At 36.9% G+C, this 16184-nt stretch overlaps 1 protein-coding gene across 1 annotated transcript; it reads right to left on the reverse strand.

Moving 5' to 3' along the window:
• Positions 1-2472: 2472 nt before the first annotated feature.
• On the reverse strand, positions 2473-15889 carry LOC124369092. The gene is made up of 7 exons (XM_046826828.1): positions 15708-15889; positions 14692-14973; positions 13878-14026; positions 13352-13501; positions 10800-11047; positions 10170-10319; positions 2473-2793 (listed from the first exon to the last, which is right to left on the reverse strand). Exons 2-7 carry the CDS (start codon positions 14887-14889, stop codon positions 2627-2629), a joined length of 1062 nt encoding a protein of 353 aa, XP_046682784.1. The 5' UTR covers positions 14890-14973; positions 15708-15889; the 3' UTR covers positions 2473-2626.
• Between the last annotated feature and the right edge of the window lie 295 nt (positions 15890-16184).

A 16184-nucleotide genomic window follows, 5' to 3' on the forward strand; every position in this document is an offset into this window, starting at 1 on the left:
GATGGCAACCAAGAAAATGTATGTAAGGGTGACTGAAAGCATATTTAATGCAGCAAATTTCAAATTAATACATAATCGTAAGAATTATTTAAAGAACAAACAGCCTTGGTTTGATTATGACTGTTTAAAATGAAAAAAACACATATTTAAGTTACTTAATACTTTTCACACAACGAATTCTAGCAGCATCAAGATGGAGTATTTGGAAACAAATAAACTTCATGTGTAGGGACAAAACATTCCGATATAATAAAATCATTCAAAATCTAAACCAAGTCCAAGATAAAAGGAACTATTGGCAAGCAATCAATAAATTTAAAAGACATTTAATATGCATATAGAGAATATTACGATTACGACTGATGAGTGGATTAAGTCCTTCGAAAATCTATTGAACCTTCCATTACTAGCCAGTGATGTCAGCTATGCGGAGCCGGCAGTAGCAGATTATTATTTTGACGCAGAATTCTCTGAAATTGAATTAAAAACTATATTATTAAAGCTAAGTATGATAAAGGCTCTGGCAGCATTCCCTATGATTTTTTTCAAAAATACTCCAAATTTCTTACTTACCACAATACTAACAATTTATAACAAAACCTATAAAGATTGTACCATACCAGAAAGTTTTAAAAAATCCATAGTTTACCTGTTACATAAGAAAGCCCAAATGTGGCAACAAATTACCGTGGTCTTTTGTTTTTTGAATTTTATTGCTAAATTGTTGAATGGTATGTTGAATAACAGGTTATATAATTTGAGTTAGGAAAAAAGATTGTTACGGAATTTCAAGCTGTTTTTAGAAAGAGTTATTCCTCAATGGACAAAATATTTAATTTAACATGTGTGATAAGTATAAGTTTATCGATGGATACAGGAAAACTGTATTGTTTATTTTTGTAGACTACTATCTGCGTTCGATTCTATTTACAAAAGATAGTTAATATACAAGTTATGAAGTTTGGGAGTATCAACGCAGATGCTACAGACTATAAAACATCTGAACAATGGCACGTCTGCTAGTGTGTGGTGCAGGGAGGGGGTGATCCGCAGTTTTGCCACACAGATGGGCCCCAGACAGGGCTGCATTTTGAGTCCGTTATTGTTTTCTCCTTTTATTAATGATTTACCGGATGCTTTGGGAGGAGGATGCAGCTTTTGAGGCAAGCAAGTAAATGTATTGATGTTTGCAGACGATATTGTACTGATAGCGTCTAAACCTATAGGCCTACAGCAAATGATCAACAGATTGGAAACTTATTGGAAAAATTGGAATTTACAGGTATATTTGAATAAATCAAAAGTTGTTTTTAGGAAAGGGAATAATCTGGGAGCTAATGACAAATGGGTATACAAAGGTAAAAGAGTGGAGTTGGTGAACAAGTATAAACATTTGGGAAATAGTCTTAATACAACTTTATCCTGAAAATTACATTACAAAGAAAAATGAAAATCGGAAAAATTTGTTGATCAGATCAATTTGGGGTGATTTGTTAAAAAAATAACAATATTCTATTGAGTGCTAAGTACATCTGTTACAATACAATAATACAGTCTATATTGTGTTATGGCGCTCAGATGTGGGGATGATTTGAACACGAGAAGGTTGAGTCGGTTGAAAAATATTTTATTAAAAAACTTATTCTCTCTTTCAACTAACATACTTTTTAAAACAAACTTTGATAAGTTGCTCTTTTATACATTACACAATAATCATGATTACATTTCTAAACTTTTTTCATTAACTCAAGATCAATAAATTTTAATTTTTAGTTTCTGTAGAATTTATTTCTATTTTATTTATTTATTTTTTATGTAACGTTATATTACTATGTGGAAGACATGTGCACAGAAATAAAGTCTCTAAATTTGAAAACATTCCAATTAATTTTTGTTAATTATATTTTACTACCACTATTACCATTTTAAAATTAAGCAGCCAGAACAAGCCACTGTGTAAGTTTGCTTCAAACTTAAATGTGGTTTGCTATTTACAAGTTTGTAGGTAGGCAAGTAAATATCCAAGATCAGAAGTTTTTAAACACAGTTTATTTGTGGTTCTGTATTTTTATGTATATTGATTTTATTGCAGTGAATGTTTAGTAAAGTCTATACGCATCAAGAATTAGAAATACGTGCACAGATAACAATTGAATTAAGTACAGTAATAAATTACATTGCTGTTATTTTTGCACTTTTTCTTCTTCTTCTTCTATTACAAAGTGTTTGAAGTGTAATATATAGTTCTTTTGTGGTAGAACTCAAGGTCATTTCACTACAACCTCAACTTTTGCATGTCATGCCACAAGATTATCCAATACTAAGTTAAGTATTATTGTCTTTCAAATACGAAGCCTACTTCCTGTGTGCCATGCAATAACTTCAGCTTAAAAACTGCCATAATGCACAAAATGTATGACACAATAAGAAAATAGACACTGGAAAAAGTAAACATGTAATAAAGTAACAGAAGGCTTTTAGATGGATTTATTTATAAATATAAACTCTTCTTTTAGGATGTCTTATTTACAGAAGGGCAGTTTTTCATAGTTCACAGATAATTTTTAAATAAATTTTCTGTTTCAATAAGTTTATGGAAGAAGGAGACTCAAATCATTAGGTAGTTTTAGAAGCATTTGTGTTTCTTGAACTTTGGTCCACCTTGATCTTCAAACATGGCTCTTGGGTTGTCATACAGTTCTACGAGCCGCTTGCTCTCTGCCTTGATGTCTTTCCTGGTCAACACATCAGGATCATCCATATCCTCCAGCTCATCCAGCATGTCTGATACAACTGAAAAATATTCCCTGGAGAATTAGTAGGCAGCAATAACTAAAACTACATTTTGATTAATAGGGTTATAAAGAAGAAAATTTATTTTCAAGAATTTATACTTATAATTTTTAGAGAAAAGTATAAATATAGTACAAATTTTAACCACGTATAGAACCAAAAGTATTCAAAAAAATTTTATTTTAAAATGGTATAGGGGCTTCTAGTTAGAGTCCATAGGCAAGACAACATGACAACTAAATAAAGTAAAAGAATTTGCCCTGTGATCTTTTACGTAAACATTATCAAAGCAGCATAAGCAGTGGGGGCAGATTGGTCCAGCAATTATAAATTATTAATTGACACTTAGTCCTTAAAAGATTAAATAGTTTTTTAATAATTAAAATATTTAATCTGCAGTGATTCTGGCTATTTGAGCATTTTAACTATTTCTACTGTTCAGTACTTATTTCTTAATTAACGGCTGGTTTTGTTACTGGCCCGAGATGACGTCACCGACTCGCAGCCCCTTCTCCAACCCCCTCAAGATAAGAAGACGCGGCTCAATTATTCTCTCCGCAGGCGGCGTACTGGACACACGCTGCTGCCCGCATTCCACCCCAATACATGAACAGTTTTCACGTTTATACAGCTCTATTTTGTTTTTATGTATTTCAAGTCAATATAGTTACTTTATTTACCCTCTCGGAGTGAATCATTCCCCTTGTTGTCCACCACAAGGGGACACCATCTACAAGACCTACACAAGACTTCTGGTGATCCTGGACTCCCCGCTGCCCTGGCCGAGGACCTCGACGACCCCGTTCTACGAGACTCCCCCAAGGTACATCACCAGTCGTTTTTATTTCGGCTATACCGCGGTTACGGCTCTTCCTCAAAGACCGTACATTTGGTCCTCCGGGCCGGATCAGCTGGTCCTATACGAACGCTTCAGTTTCATGCAAAAAACAGTCCACTAAGTTTTAACATTTAATTTGAGTTCAAATCAAAACTCAACCGCCTCATGAAACAAACCTGATTAGCATTAAAAATAAAATTAGCATTTAAGCAAAGTTTCGTGAACTGAACTATAGAGCCAGACAAACAGGTACAGAACTGCAGGTTATGTTTATTGATTGCGCTGGTTATCGGCCGCTATCTGATTGTCGCTCAGCTGATCGAGTATTTCTGTCCGCCGATCGGACGCTCTTATCTATTTTGAGCAACTTATCTGTCAGCTGTTTCTATTTAAAACTAATAATTTTCTATCACTGAGGGAATCATTCTTATTTTCTTAATCACTCACTATCTAATATTATTTCGGTGTCACTGTTTTGTTTGAAGAGTACTTGTTTTATTTTTGTCAAGGTTTACTAAATTAGTTTGTAAGCAGTAAATTCCATAGTAATCCTAATTTAGTAAATAAGGATTCTGTCTTCTGTAGGGTGTATTTCATATTTTGTATTTAATTAGTGTTTGAAAATATGGCTACTAAAAAACTAGAACAATGTGTGAAAAAGAGAGAAAGGTATTTTCAAAAGTTACAGCTGTGTTTTGATTTAATCAAGGAACTTCCAGGTGAAACTAATGATTTTGTCGCTAGGTATTCAAATTTAAAGTCTTTGTACTCAGACTTTGAAGCCCTTTCAGAACAGATGGATAATCTTAATCTTGAATTAGATGACCCCTAAGGACACTGTAGATACTAGTTCCGCCTTCAAGCAGTTTGATACCATGTACTATAAATGTAAAGCCACCTATGATGTTATTGTAGCTACTAAGACTAAAACTGTCGATGTAGATCTCTCACAAGCCTCACTTGTAAAACCTAAGCTTCCGCAAATAGATATAAGTAAGTTTGGTGGACAGTTAGAGCAGTTTAATTCCTTCAGATCTCTGTATGATAATTTAATCCACAATACCTCCATGGCCCCTATTGAAAAGTTTAGTTATTTAAAAGGCTTACTGGAAGGCCTTGCTCTGTGCATTGTTGAAGCCATACCCTTTGATCCAGCTAACTACACTCTAGCCTATGACACTCTAGTGGAACGCTACTCTAATCCACGCCTCCTAGCTAGTTTTTATCTTAATAAAATACTTGATCAACAACCTGTAAAGACCCCTAGTCTAAGTAGCCTAAGACAGATCGTAGATGTGTTTCACATAAATGTTCAAGCATTGAAAAGTCTAAATATCAGTGACTTGTCTGGTTTTATGCTCTTGCAACTAGCTTTAAGCCTCTTAGACAATAATACTAGAAAAGCGTTTGAACTAGAAGTGAAATCCAAACAGTTTCCTATATTGGAAGACCTTATGGAGTTTCTTCGCGCTCAGTGTACCGTCTATGAACTCACCAAAGAAACACACAAAGCTAGTGTAGTTACGTCAAGACCACCCGCACCCCTTCCCCGCAAGGCGTTGTTCTCAGCTCAACACGGTGCTTCACATTCAGAGAAGACTAACTCGTCGCCTTGTCGCCCTGCCTCTCAGTGTCCTATGTGTAAAAATAACCATCAACTTTACCGCTGTGACCAGTTTATTGCTTTGCCCTTACATGAACGTTATAATTCTGTGCGCTCATTTAAACGATGTTTTTCATGTCTTGGGTCACACCATGTGTCTGCGTGTACTTCAAATGCGATTTGTAGATTTTGTAAAAGTAAGAAACATCACTCTCTACTCCATGACAAGCGGGTCTCCACTCAGCCGCCCGTCCACTCAGACGCACCTCACTCTCACATCTCTACACCTGCGTCACCCCCCCCAGTAGTCGGCGCTTCCGCCGCTGCGCCTACACCTCAGACAACCGCACCCGTTCAAACACTGTCCTGTCAGTCTCAGCGAACTAACACAAGAAATGTTGCTTTGTTAGGCACCGTTCAAGTACTCATTCAAGATGATTTAGGTCATTGGCAAACGTGCAGAGCTGTCATTGACGGAGGTAGTCAAATCAACTTTGTTACTCAATCATTAGCTCAGACTTTACGATTACCTATCAAAAGGTGTAATGTTAACATTATTCAGGCATTGGTCATCAATGTGGCATAAACACAAAAGGCCTCGTTACTTGCAACATAGCCTCTCGCTACAACAGCGACGTCCAACTACAGTTGGATGCAGTTATCATTTCTAAGATAGCATTTAATCTTCCTACAGCCCCGCTTTCAGAATCTCTAAGGCAGAGATTCAATTCTTTGAAACTAGCAGACCCTGACTTTAATCATCCTGCTAAAGTTGACATTCTCTTTGGAGCTCAAGCTTTCACGGACATGCTTACCAATGAACTTTCCATCATCAAAGGGCAGCCTACCGCGCTGCACACAATATTTGGTTGGGTTCTCATGGGTGATGTCCCCATGGAATCACCTTCTCACCAACGAAACTCTCTCTTTGTTTCATCGTCTCTAAGCACTGATCGACTCCTTGAACAATTCTGGGAAATGGAAGAAATCAATTTTCCAAAACCCCTCAGTCCCGCTGATCAGTTCTGTGAAGATCATTATCAATCAACTATCTCTAGAGACGAAACCGGACGATATGTAGCCTCATTACCCTTCAAAAATGGCGTCCCCTCTGACCTAGGCTCCACACGAGAAATAGCTCTTCGCAAGTATCTCCACCAGGAAAGACGGCTTGAAAGAAAGCCGGGAAATCTCGCTCATTATTCAGACAATTTACAAAACTATGTTGACCTAGGTCACATGTGTCTCGCCCCTCAGCCCTCTCCATATGTCCTCACACATCACGGGGTTGTAAAAGAATCATCTTCATCTTCACCTCTTCGAGTTGTCTTTAACGCCTCTGAAGTAAGTGACATGAATCAGTCTCTTAATAAATTGCTGTTGACTGGACCCAAGCTCCAAGCCGACATCGGAACTGTTATCTCTATGTTTCGATTGCACCCCATCGCTCTGACATGCGATATAAAACAAATGTATCGAGCCATAAAAGTTGCTCCTTCTGACCGCAAATACCAACATTTGTTTTGGCGTTCTGACCCTTCTGGCCCTGTCCAAGAATGGGAACTTCAACGATTAACTTTTGGTCTCTCATCAAGCCCTTTCATCGCCCTTCGAACTTTGAAGCAACTAGTTCTCGACGAAGGTCCTAACTACCCCAATGCTGCAGAAGTGCTAAACTCGTCCTGCTACATCGATGACATCGTCTGTGGTGCCTCTTCGGAACACGCAGCCCTTCAATTGTTTGATGAACTCAATCAACTCTGCGTATCTGGTGGTTTCGAACTTCACAAATGGTCTAGTTCAAGTGTTTCCGTTCTCAACACCATCCCTTCTGACCACAGAGAAAGACCACATCCCCTTGGATCCATTCACTCCATCAAAGTACTAGGACTTGAATGGGACCCTTCCACGGATTGTTTTCACTACGCTATTGCCCCTGTAAATAAAACTCCGACCAAACGAAATGTCTTATCTCAAGTTGCCCGAGTGTATGATGTCAACGGTTTCATCAGTCCAGTTATCTTCACACTAAAACACTTGCTTCAGCAAATATGGGTTGGAAAACTGGACTGGGACGATCCACTCCCAAAACATCTACACATTGTTTGGGATAAATTTGTCAAAGAACTTCCACTTATGTCACAAATAAATATCCCTCGCTATATCCTCAGTATGTACATATCCGTCCAACTCATAGGTTTTTCAGACTCTTCTCAGAAAGGCATGTGCTCGGTATTGTATCTAAGGGTTGAATGTGAAAACAAAACTACCGGATGTAGCCTATGGCATTCTAAAACCAAAGTTGCTCCACTCAAACCACTAACGATACCCCGCTTGGAATTATGCGCAGCGTTGCTCCTCTCCCAACTGGTCAAAGCTAACCAGAAGCTTATCACCAAACTACAGATATCAGATATCTTTTTATTCACAGACTCAATGAATGTTCTTGGTTGGATAAGAACACCTCCGCACCTTCTAGAAACTTTCGTTTCAAACCGTGTTTGTAAAGTAACGGAAAACACGTCTATTGATGTTTGGCGTCACATTTCAGGAGACAACAATCCCGCAGATTGTGGCACTAGAGGTCTGATGCCCTCTGGCTTACTTGATCACCCGCTTTGGTGGCATGGCCCCTCTTTTCTACTAAATGAAATTTCCTCTTGGCCTGTATCACCTGGAAAAAGCTCCTCTGAAGTAATTGAGATCAAGAAGACACCATTTAGCAATACACTAACAACTAACGTTATACCACCAAACGATCTGTACCAGTGGATAAATCGATTTTCTTCACTCACTAAACTACAAAATGCAATGAGTTATGTACTAAGATTCATTCATAACATCCGATCCAGACAGTCTGCTAAACGTTTTGGTCCTTTATCTGTAAATGAACGAACCGAAGCCCTTGCTCAATGTGTAAAACTCGTTCAAAAGCAACACTATTCTCCAGAAATAAAAGCAGTCAATCAAGGAAAGCCATGCTCTCCTTCGCTAAGAAAACTCACACCATTTTTATCATCTGATACCCTCATGGTGGGGGGTAGACTGAAGTTTTCTCCCTTGCCCGAGTCTTCGAAGCACCCTGTTTTGATTCCTTCTCAAAGTCACTTCGCAACTCTATTGTGTGATCACTATCACCTGTACTCTCTTCATGGTGGTCCCAAAATAGTTCAATCTCTTATTCAACGCCGCTACTGGATTCCTGGTGCAAGAAATCTCATCCAAAAACGCATTTTTTGATGTCTCACTTGCTTTAGAATGAAAGCAAAACCCACACAACCCCTAATGGCAGACTTGCCCCCCTCTCGCTTCAAGCAAACGCGATGCTTCACCAACGTTGGATTGGATTTTGCTGGTCCCTTTCTTGTTAAAGAAAGTACTAGAAGAAACGCAAAATTGTCTAAATGCTACATTGCTCTTTTTGTATGCATGACAGTCAAGGCTGTTCATCTAGAAATAGTCCACTCTCTCAATACTGAATCTTGTCTAGCCGCAATCGACCGTTTTATTGCTAGAAGAGGTTTATGCCGCAACATATATTCTGATCAAGGCCGCAACTTCATTGGTGCTGCTCGTCAGCTTCAAGAAGTTTATTCTCTACTCAAGAACTCCACGCCACTGATCTCAGACCACTTAGCCAAAGAACGAAATCCATTGGAACTTCAATCCACCCTGTGCTCCGTACTTTGGTGGTCTCTGGGAAGCTGCAGTGAAGTCTACCAAGCATCATCTGAAGAGAATAATACAAAACCACCACTTCACTTCAGAAGAATTCTCGACATTCTTATGCCGCATTGAAGCTGTTCTGAACTCCAGGCCGCTCTGCGCACTTCCATCATCACCTGACGACGACTTCAACTACTTGACTCCAGGCCATTTCCTCACTGGAGATCTTCTGCTGTCACGTCCAGAAGAGGACATCACTTCCGAGCCACTCAATCTTCTATCTCGTTGGCAACAAGTGTCTCGCGCCACTCAACACTTCTGGAAGAGCTGGAAGAAAGACTACCTCCACTCGCAAATCCAACGCCCAAAATGGACTGAACAAACTACAAATGTAAAGGAAAATGACCTAGTATTAATGTACTCTAGCAATAGTAATCCTCTAACTTGGCCCCTAGGTAGGATTATCAAAGTGTTACCTAGCTCTGACAACATTGTTCGTGTGGTCCAAGTGAAAACCCCGTCAGGTATTGTAACCCGTCCTGTAAATAAGTTGGTTGTTTTACCTAATGTTTAGTCATAATCTCCTTAGTGTACATATAACTCCATTTTCTATTCATATTTAGCTCTTAATTAATAATAAATTGACTCATGTATGTTTCATGACGAATGGTAAATTTTCTTCAATCATAACGTTTTCTTTTTTCTTTTACTTGGGTCAAAAAATGTCCTTTTTTGGGTGGGGGGAATGTTCAGTACTTATTTCTTAATTAACGGCTGGTGTTGTTACTGGCCCGAGATGACGTCACCGACTCGCAGCCCCTTCTCCAACCCCCTCAAGATAAGAAGATGCGGCTCAATTATTCTCTCCGCAGGCGGCGTACTGGACACACGACGCTGCTGCCCGCATTCCACCCCAGTACATGAACAGTTTTCACGTTTATACAGCTCTATTTTGTTTTTATGTATTTCAAGTCAATATAGTTACTTTATTTACCCTCTCGGAGTGAATCATTCCCCTTGTTGTCCACCGCTCTCCATCTACAAGACCTACACAAGACTTCTGGTGATCCTGGACTCCCCGCTGCCCTGGCCGAGGACCTCGACGACCCCGTTCTACGAGACTCCCCCAAGGTACATCACCAGTCGTTTTTATTTCGGCTATACCGCGGTTACGGCTCTTCCTCAAAGACCGTATATCTACATTTATGAAGACTTGGAACACTGCATGTGAAAAAATAGTCTGACTAGACAATATTATCAAATACGTACTATTATCTGCTTCGTCCTCAATCCCCACTTTTGTTGTTGTTTCAACAGCTAACTTTGTAGTCACTTTTGGTTTAGCTTCTAAATCTTCTGGACTAACTTGTTCAACTAGCCATTTCACTTTCTTTGTCACCAACTCCATCAGAGAGAGAGCTGCAAAAATATCATTTATAATAAAATACATGAAATGTCAAGAAGCTTATTTAGACTATTACACCCATTGTTAGAACTAAAACTTTACAATCAGTCACTAAATTAGTATGTTGCCCATTAGATGTCAATATTTGTAGAAGGCAACAAAAGAATCACTTACACTCATAAAAAAAATATAAAGAATTGCTGAAATCTAGTGACCATCACTAAAACTACTCATAAGCTGGAAATAAAACTGTGAACTGCAGAACAATAATTCTGTAGTGTGTATTTTAAAACTTAAAAAAACACTGCATTCCAACATTAACATAATTTGTGATACCTCCATTAATGTAATAATAATAATATGTTTTATTGCGTATAAACACTGACATGTTATCGCAATGTTCAGTCAATGAGACTACAATACCGGTTGTATAGTTAAAATTACAGATCGTTAAGATAAGGAAATTCAGATAAATTGTATTCTACTGTTTGTACCTTCTGTGTTGGGCTGACGGAGAGGTCTGGCCACGCTGACTGTCTCATCTATATCCATACTGATGTCGTACACAGACATCTCTGTCGCACCACGGTACACTGTATCCAGCATCAGGTTGAGAGAAAGAAGAGCCGTACGTACTGCCACTGTCTTCTGGCCTACACTGACCAGCTCCTCGTTTGTCTCCTTTAGAGTTTCGCTCTGATTCTCGATCTCCTGGAGAAGCTTTAATTTCTCCTCTTTGACTCTAAAAGTATAAGGATGTATCAGATGTTTTAAAAATAAAGCAAACATGAAACATATTTTTTAATTATATTTTTTGAAAATTATCACTTAAAGTTGAGTGGTAGAGAGGGCTTGATAGCACTAACTCCGCCTATTTAATAAAGGCATTTTTAATTTCATTTCATTAGTATCACGGTCTACAAAAATATGTTTGCTTTAGAAATAAAGCTTTACTCAACTATTGAACTTTCAGGTAAAGTCTTGAGTTACAGAGATGTCTTTGTTGGTGAATTTGTTTACCAGTTGTGTCTACTTGATATATAAATATATTCATAATATCACTCTCCAGGCAAAAACCAAATTGTCAGCAAACTCAGCTAGGTGTCATTGCCCAATCTTGCCAAGGCAACTAAATAAGACAAAAATTTGTTAAAAAAGCAAACTGTGGTATATCCATAGTTTGATGCTGGTGAGACTGAAGACCACATGCAAACACTTGAATTAGTACAATGTTGTAGAAATACTAATAAACTTTATTAATCACATTCCAGTACTTCTCACATGTGCATTGTGCAGGATATCAATATAGTGGGAAAAACAATTCTGGCAAAGCTAAGTTATTTGTTCTCACAGTCACAAACAATAGAAAATTGACAATGGCCAAAGTACACGTAAACGTAATTACAGAAACAATGGAAAATCAAATAGAAATTCAGAATAAGATAGTATATAGTATATCTACTAGTATATACTAATAGTATATCTTGAATACACCTGAACAGGATCCAAATTAAAACTGATATCGAGAGAAGGAGAGGAGACTGGCAAGAGACTTTGAAAGGATTACCAGCCAAGCAAAGAGTGTGGTTGATGGTGAGGGTGATCGCTATGGGGACGAGAAACAAGTATAACAACAAAACACAAAAAAACCTCCCTAGGTTAGCACATGCAGATTTACACTCAGGCCTACGAAGAAGTTAATTAGAAAATGTACTCCTCACCCTCCCTGTCCTATTTTTATGTACATGTATAAGAAATGGGGAATGGACGTGCTAGTTTCCTCCTACTACTTGTTTTCAATTTAATTTCTGATGATTTAAGCCCTTAATCCGATTGACAAATTACTATAAAAGATTATTTACTTTTAGAAACATCAAATTATTTTCTTTAACTCTTTTAGGATCATGCTGCAGATTATTACCATTGGCAGACATGGAAACATAGTCCACACTGGAATTTAAGATGTATAAGTCCTTATCATACACGTGGCAGTCTATTACCACTACTGTAAAGAATAAGAAAATACATGTATATTTTGCTGTGTATTTGTTCATTCAGTTCTTAAATAGTAACAAAATATTTTATACATTGAAAAACAAGTATTTTGGTAATGTTTTGATCAACTATTGAAGCATCTATATTATGTGATTTATGTAAAGCTTTTATTGTGATAAATATGATCTTTTGCTCAAAAAGCTTGTATCTCTTTAATACAAAAGAAAGAATAATTTACTTTGATACTTCTATTGTGAATAACTATTCATCTTGGATTATCAATGTTCAAACACTAGGAATTCCTCAGGTGAGTTGGGTCCAATTTTCTTCTACTCTATGATAAACCTCAAACACTTTTTTATTGGCTTTCCAGAAAAAATTACAAACTTTATTGTACTTTATCAAGCAAATATTCAAAAAGTATACACTTAACAAGAAACACAACAAATCATTTGGATGTGGATTAGTTATATGTTTAAAAGAGGCATTAACCATAATGTCATGACCTAAAAAAGGTTTAAAAGTGTTTGAGGTTTAATATTGTTCTTATGGGATAAAATTAAAGTTTGAGCCAATACAGGTGGCTCTTTTTCATGAATGAAGAATTTTTGTGAAGCATTAATTCTTCAATTATTAGCATTAAGTAGTCTCTCCAATTAATTGAAAACTATTCAGATATTGAAAATGTTTAGATTATCCCAAAAGTGTCACCTCATTGACAAAGTCTAATATTTTACTCTAATGAAGATTTTTTTAATAAAAAAGGTCAGTTTGATATGCAGCTTTTCATCTAATTTGATATCAGATTGGTTTGTTATTTAGTGTTGAAATAAAACATGCCTGACTTAATTTATTACATTTTTATGTTTCAAAACGGTTTTTTCCTGACTTAACAAATCAAGACTCATGCTTAAATCTATATGAAACTGAAAAATAAATTCTGTGGTGTAAGATTATTTAACCAGGCACAACTTATGGATATGAAGCATTCCAAAATATTCAATTAAATTATTAATTATTTTGTTAATTTAAAAATATCTGAGATACTTACTGTTTTGCTTCGTCAGTCATAGTATGGTACATGACCACCTCCAACATAACATCCAACTGGTTGTGAAGGTCCAACATACGAGCCAACTGTTCCTCATTCTCTTGCACTTGTTTCAGTAGCCTGGTCTTCTGTCTCTTCTGCTCCTCCAACCTGTCAACACACAATGTAGTATAATGCTCAGCCTCTTCAATAATATTTGATAAAGGACCAACCTCTATCCACCTGACTGTAGAGGCCCAAATTAAAAGCCAACTCTTCACCATCATTTCCCCAAGAGTACCTTTAAAATTTCCTGCATCATTACTGAATTTACATCATCATCATCATTAACAATATTAACATCAAGCTCACCTAGGACAGATGTCCTGAATCCTATGTACTAACACAGTCTCCTTTATATAATTTACTATCTCCTGAGAAACTGAAGTCTATTGCTTCATAATTGTTTCCTCAAAAGAAGTTTTAACACTTTCCATATCATCACTGAGATTAGGACTTGACTTAACAATATTAACATGACCATCACCTGGGACAGATGTCCTGGATCCTGTGTACTAACGCAGCCTCCTTGATATGGTTCAGAATCTCCTGGGTTACAGATATCTCTCGCTTCACTATTGTTTCCTCAAGAGCATTTTTAACACTTTCCGTATCATCACTAAGGTTAGGACTTGACTGTAACAATATTAAAATAGAAGAAGTAATAGTTAGGTTATTAATAATCTCATTATTGTTCTTCACTAATATTGGTTTTGGAATACCTGAAATAATTTGTATCACAGACTTCACCAAAAGCCTTAGTTAATTAAAATTCTACTGAGTCAATTTTTTTGTTATTGCTCTGTAGTGGGAATTTCAACTGACAATGAACCTAACAGATTTCAACTTAAAAAGAAAAGGCAATTAAAACAACTCAAATTAACAATAACTGAAGTAGTTTTATATGGAATTCTAAACATATGAAACATTCTAAAAATACTATTCCACATCAATCACTTTATAAAAACAAGACAAGAGCTAAATACATATCCACCATGTGTTTACATTTTACTTAAACCATTGGTTTGAATATAACTGCTATTATTAAGAGCAGTTCACCGCTAATATGAACCAATAGTCAAACTTTCAAAACATCACTTACATTATATTTATGACAGTTTTAGACAATGTAATTTGTCTGAGACAGAGTCTGTGAGCTTTTCAAAGTGCAAGGCTCATTTGTATCTCCTGAATCTTAATATTAAATCTAGTTCAGGCCATTACATGTTTGGCTCCACATTTTATCTATAGCATTGCATACCAGAACTAAAAATCATGAATAAGTGGTGTAATTGCATTACTGTTCTTAGCTGTTGAGGTGGAATGATGTTTCGAGAATCACGTATCCCAGCATGTGAATGTAACCTTGCTGCATCTATCTCTGCACGTAGCCCACGAATTGCCCGGTCACGTTGTTTCATGTTAGCTCGCACAGTGCGTTCAGTCATCTTATACTCTCGTTGCAGACTGTCCAACTCCTCAGACATGTTTTGGCCCATCTCCACTGCCTTCACAATACTCTCGCATTGGTGCACCAAATCCTTCCGCAGTCCTTCCAACACCTCGTCGAACCTGATAGCATCCTGCACATACATATTTCTATGTTTCACCTTCAGACAGCAGTATTTCCTCGAACATAAAATCTACAAGTATGACTTAGCATGTTTTACACAAGGAATAGACACTAAATAGTGAATAAATAGAAAACATTTGTCACTGTTAATTTAATAATGTTTAGTTGGCTATCAACTTTTGGGAAAAGATATTAACATTTATTTCCATTAAAAAATTAATACTGGTTAACAAATCTGAGAAAATATTGTGTATCTGTGTCATATTGATGCCTAACAACAATATTTACAATACTGAGGACATGAGTACTTTTTAAAACACAATCAATCAGAAGTTATGTGTATCCAAAGGAGATATAATACTATAAATTACATTTTATCCTCAAATGCAACAGTATGTATAAAAAGCCCTGTGAACATGAGATTATTTTTTACGAATAGAATAATAATAATAAAAATATATCTGGTGCTGAATACTATATATTATCCTTTGTTAAGAGATGGTCTCTAGAGTGCTTTACTATGAGATATATTGTTGCAAGCCTGGGTTGTGACCAATAAACTGATGTTCAATACACTTAGGCCTAACATATATTGTTCAGACTTAGCGTGAATATAGAAGATTAGTTTCATGCAATAACACCAGTTTTAAAATTATTAATTAAGATATCTTTACATCATTAATGAACATTACAGCCAAACATCCAGATTAGCAATGATACATTGTGTACTACAGGACTTGTTACCTTCTGCAAGATGTTAAGAGCCTTCTCGTATACAGCCTTAGTGGATCTAGCAGCATTAAGCTTTACGCTGATACTCTGAATCTGATTGGCAATTTCTTGTTCCCAAAGGTAGTTCTCCGGGGGTTCATCTGCTTCCTGCTCCAGCTCAGCCAAACCCAGCTATACAGAGGTGGCAAATAAAAATACATTCTCAAAATACACATGGGTAAGGAATAAAACTACAATCTGAATCTGATTGGCAATTTCTTGTTCCCAAAGGTAGTTCTCCGGGGGTTCATCTGCTTCCTGCTCCAGCTCAGCCAAACCCAGCTATACAGAGGTGGCAAATAAAAATACATTCTCAAAATACACATGGGTAAGGAATAAAACTACAATCTGAATCTGATTGGCAATTTCTTGTTCCCAAAGGTAGTTCTCCGGGGGTTCATCTGCTTCCTGCTCCAGCTCAGCCAAACCCAGCTATACAGAGGTGGCAAA

This window comes from Homalodisca vitripennis, chromosome 1, assembly GCF_021130785.1.
Source record: "Homalodisca vitripennis isolate AUS2020 chromosome 1, UT_GWSS_2.1, whole genome shotgun sequence".
NCBI lineage: Eukaryota > Metazoa > Arthropoda > Insecta > Hemiptera > Cicadellidae > Homalodisca > Homalodisca vitripennis.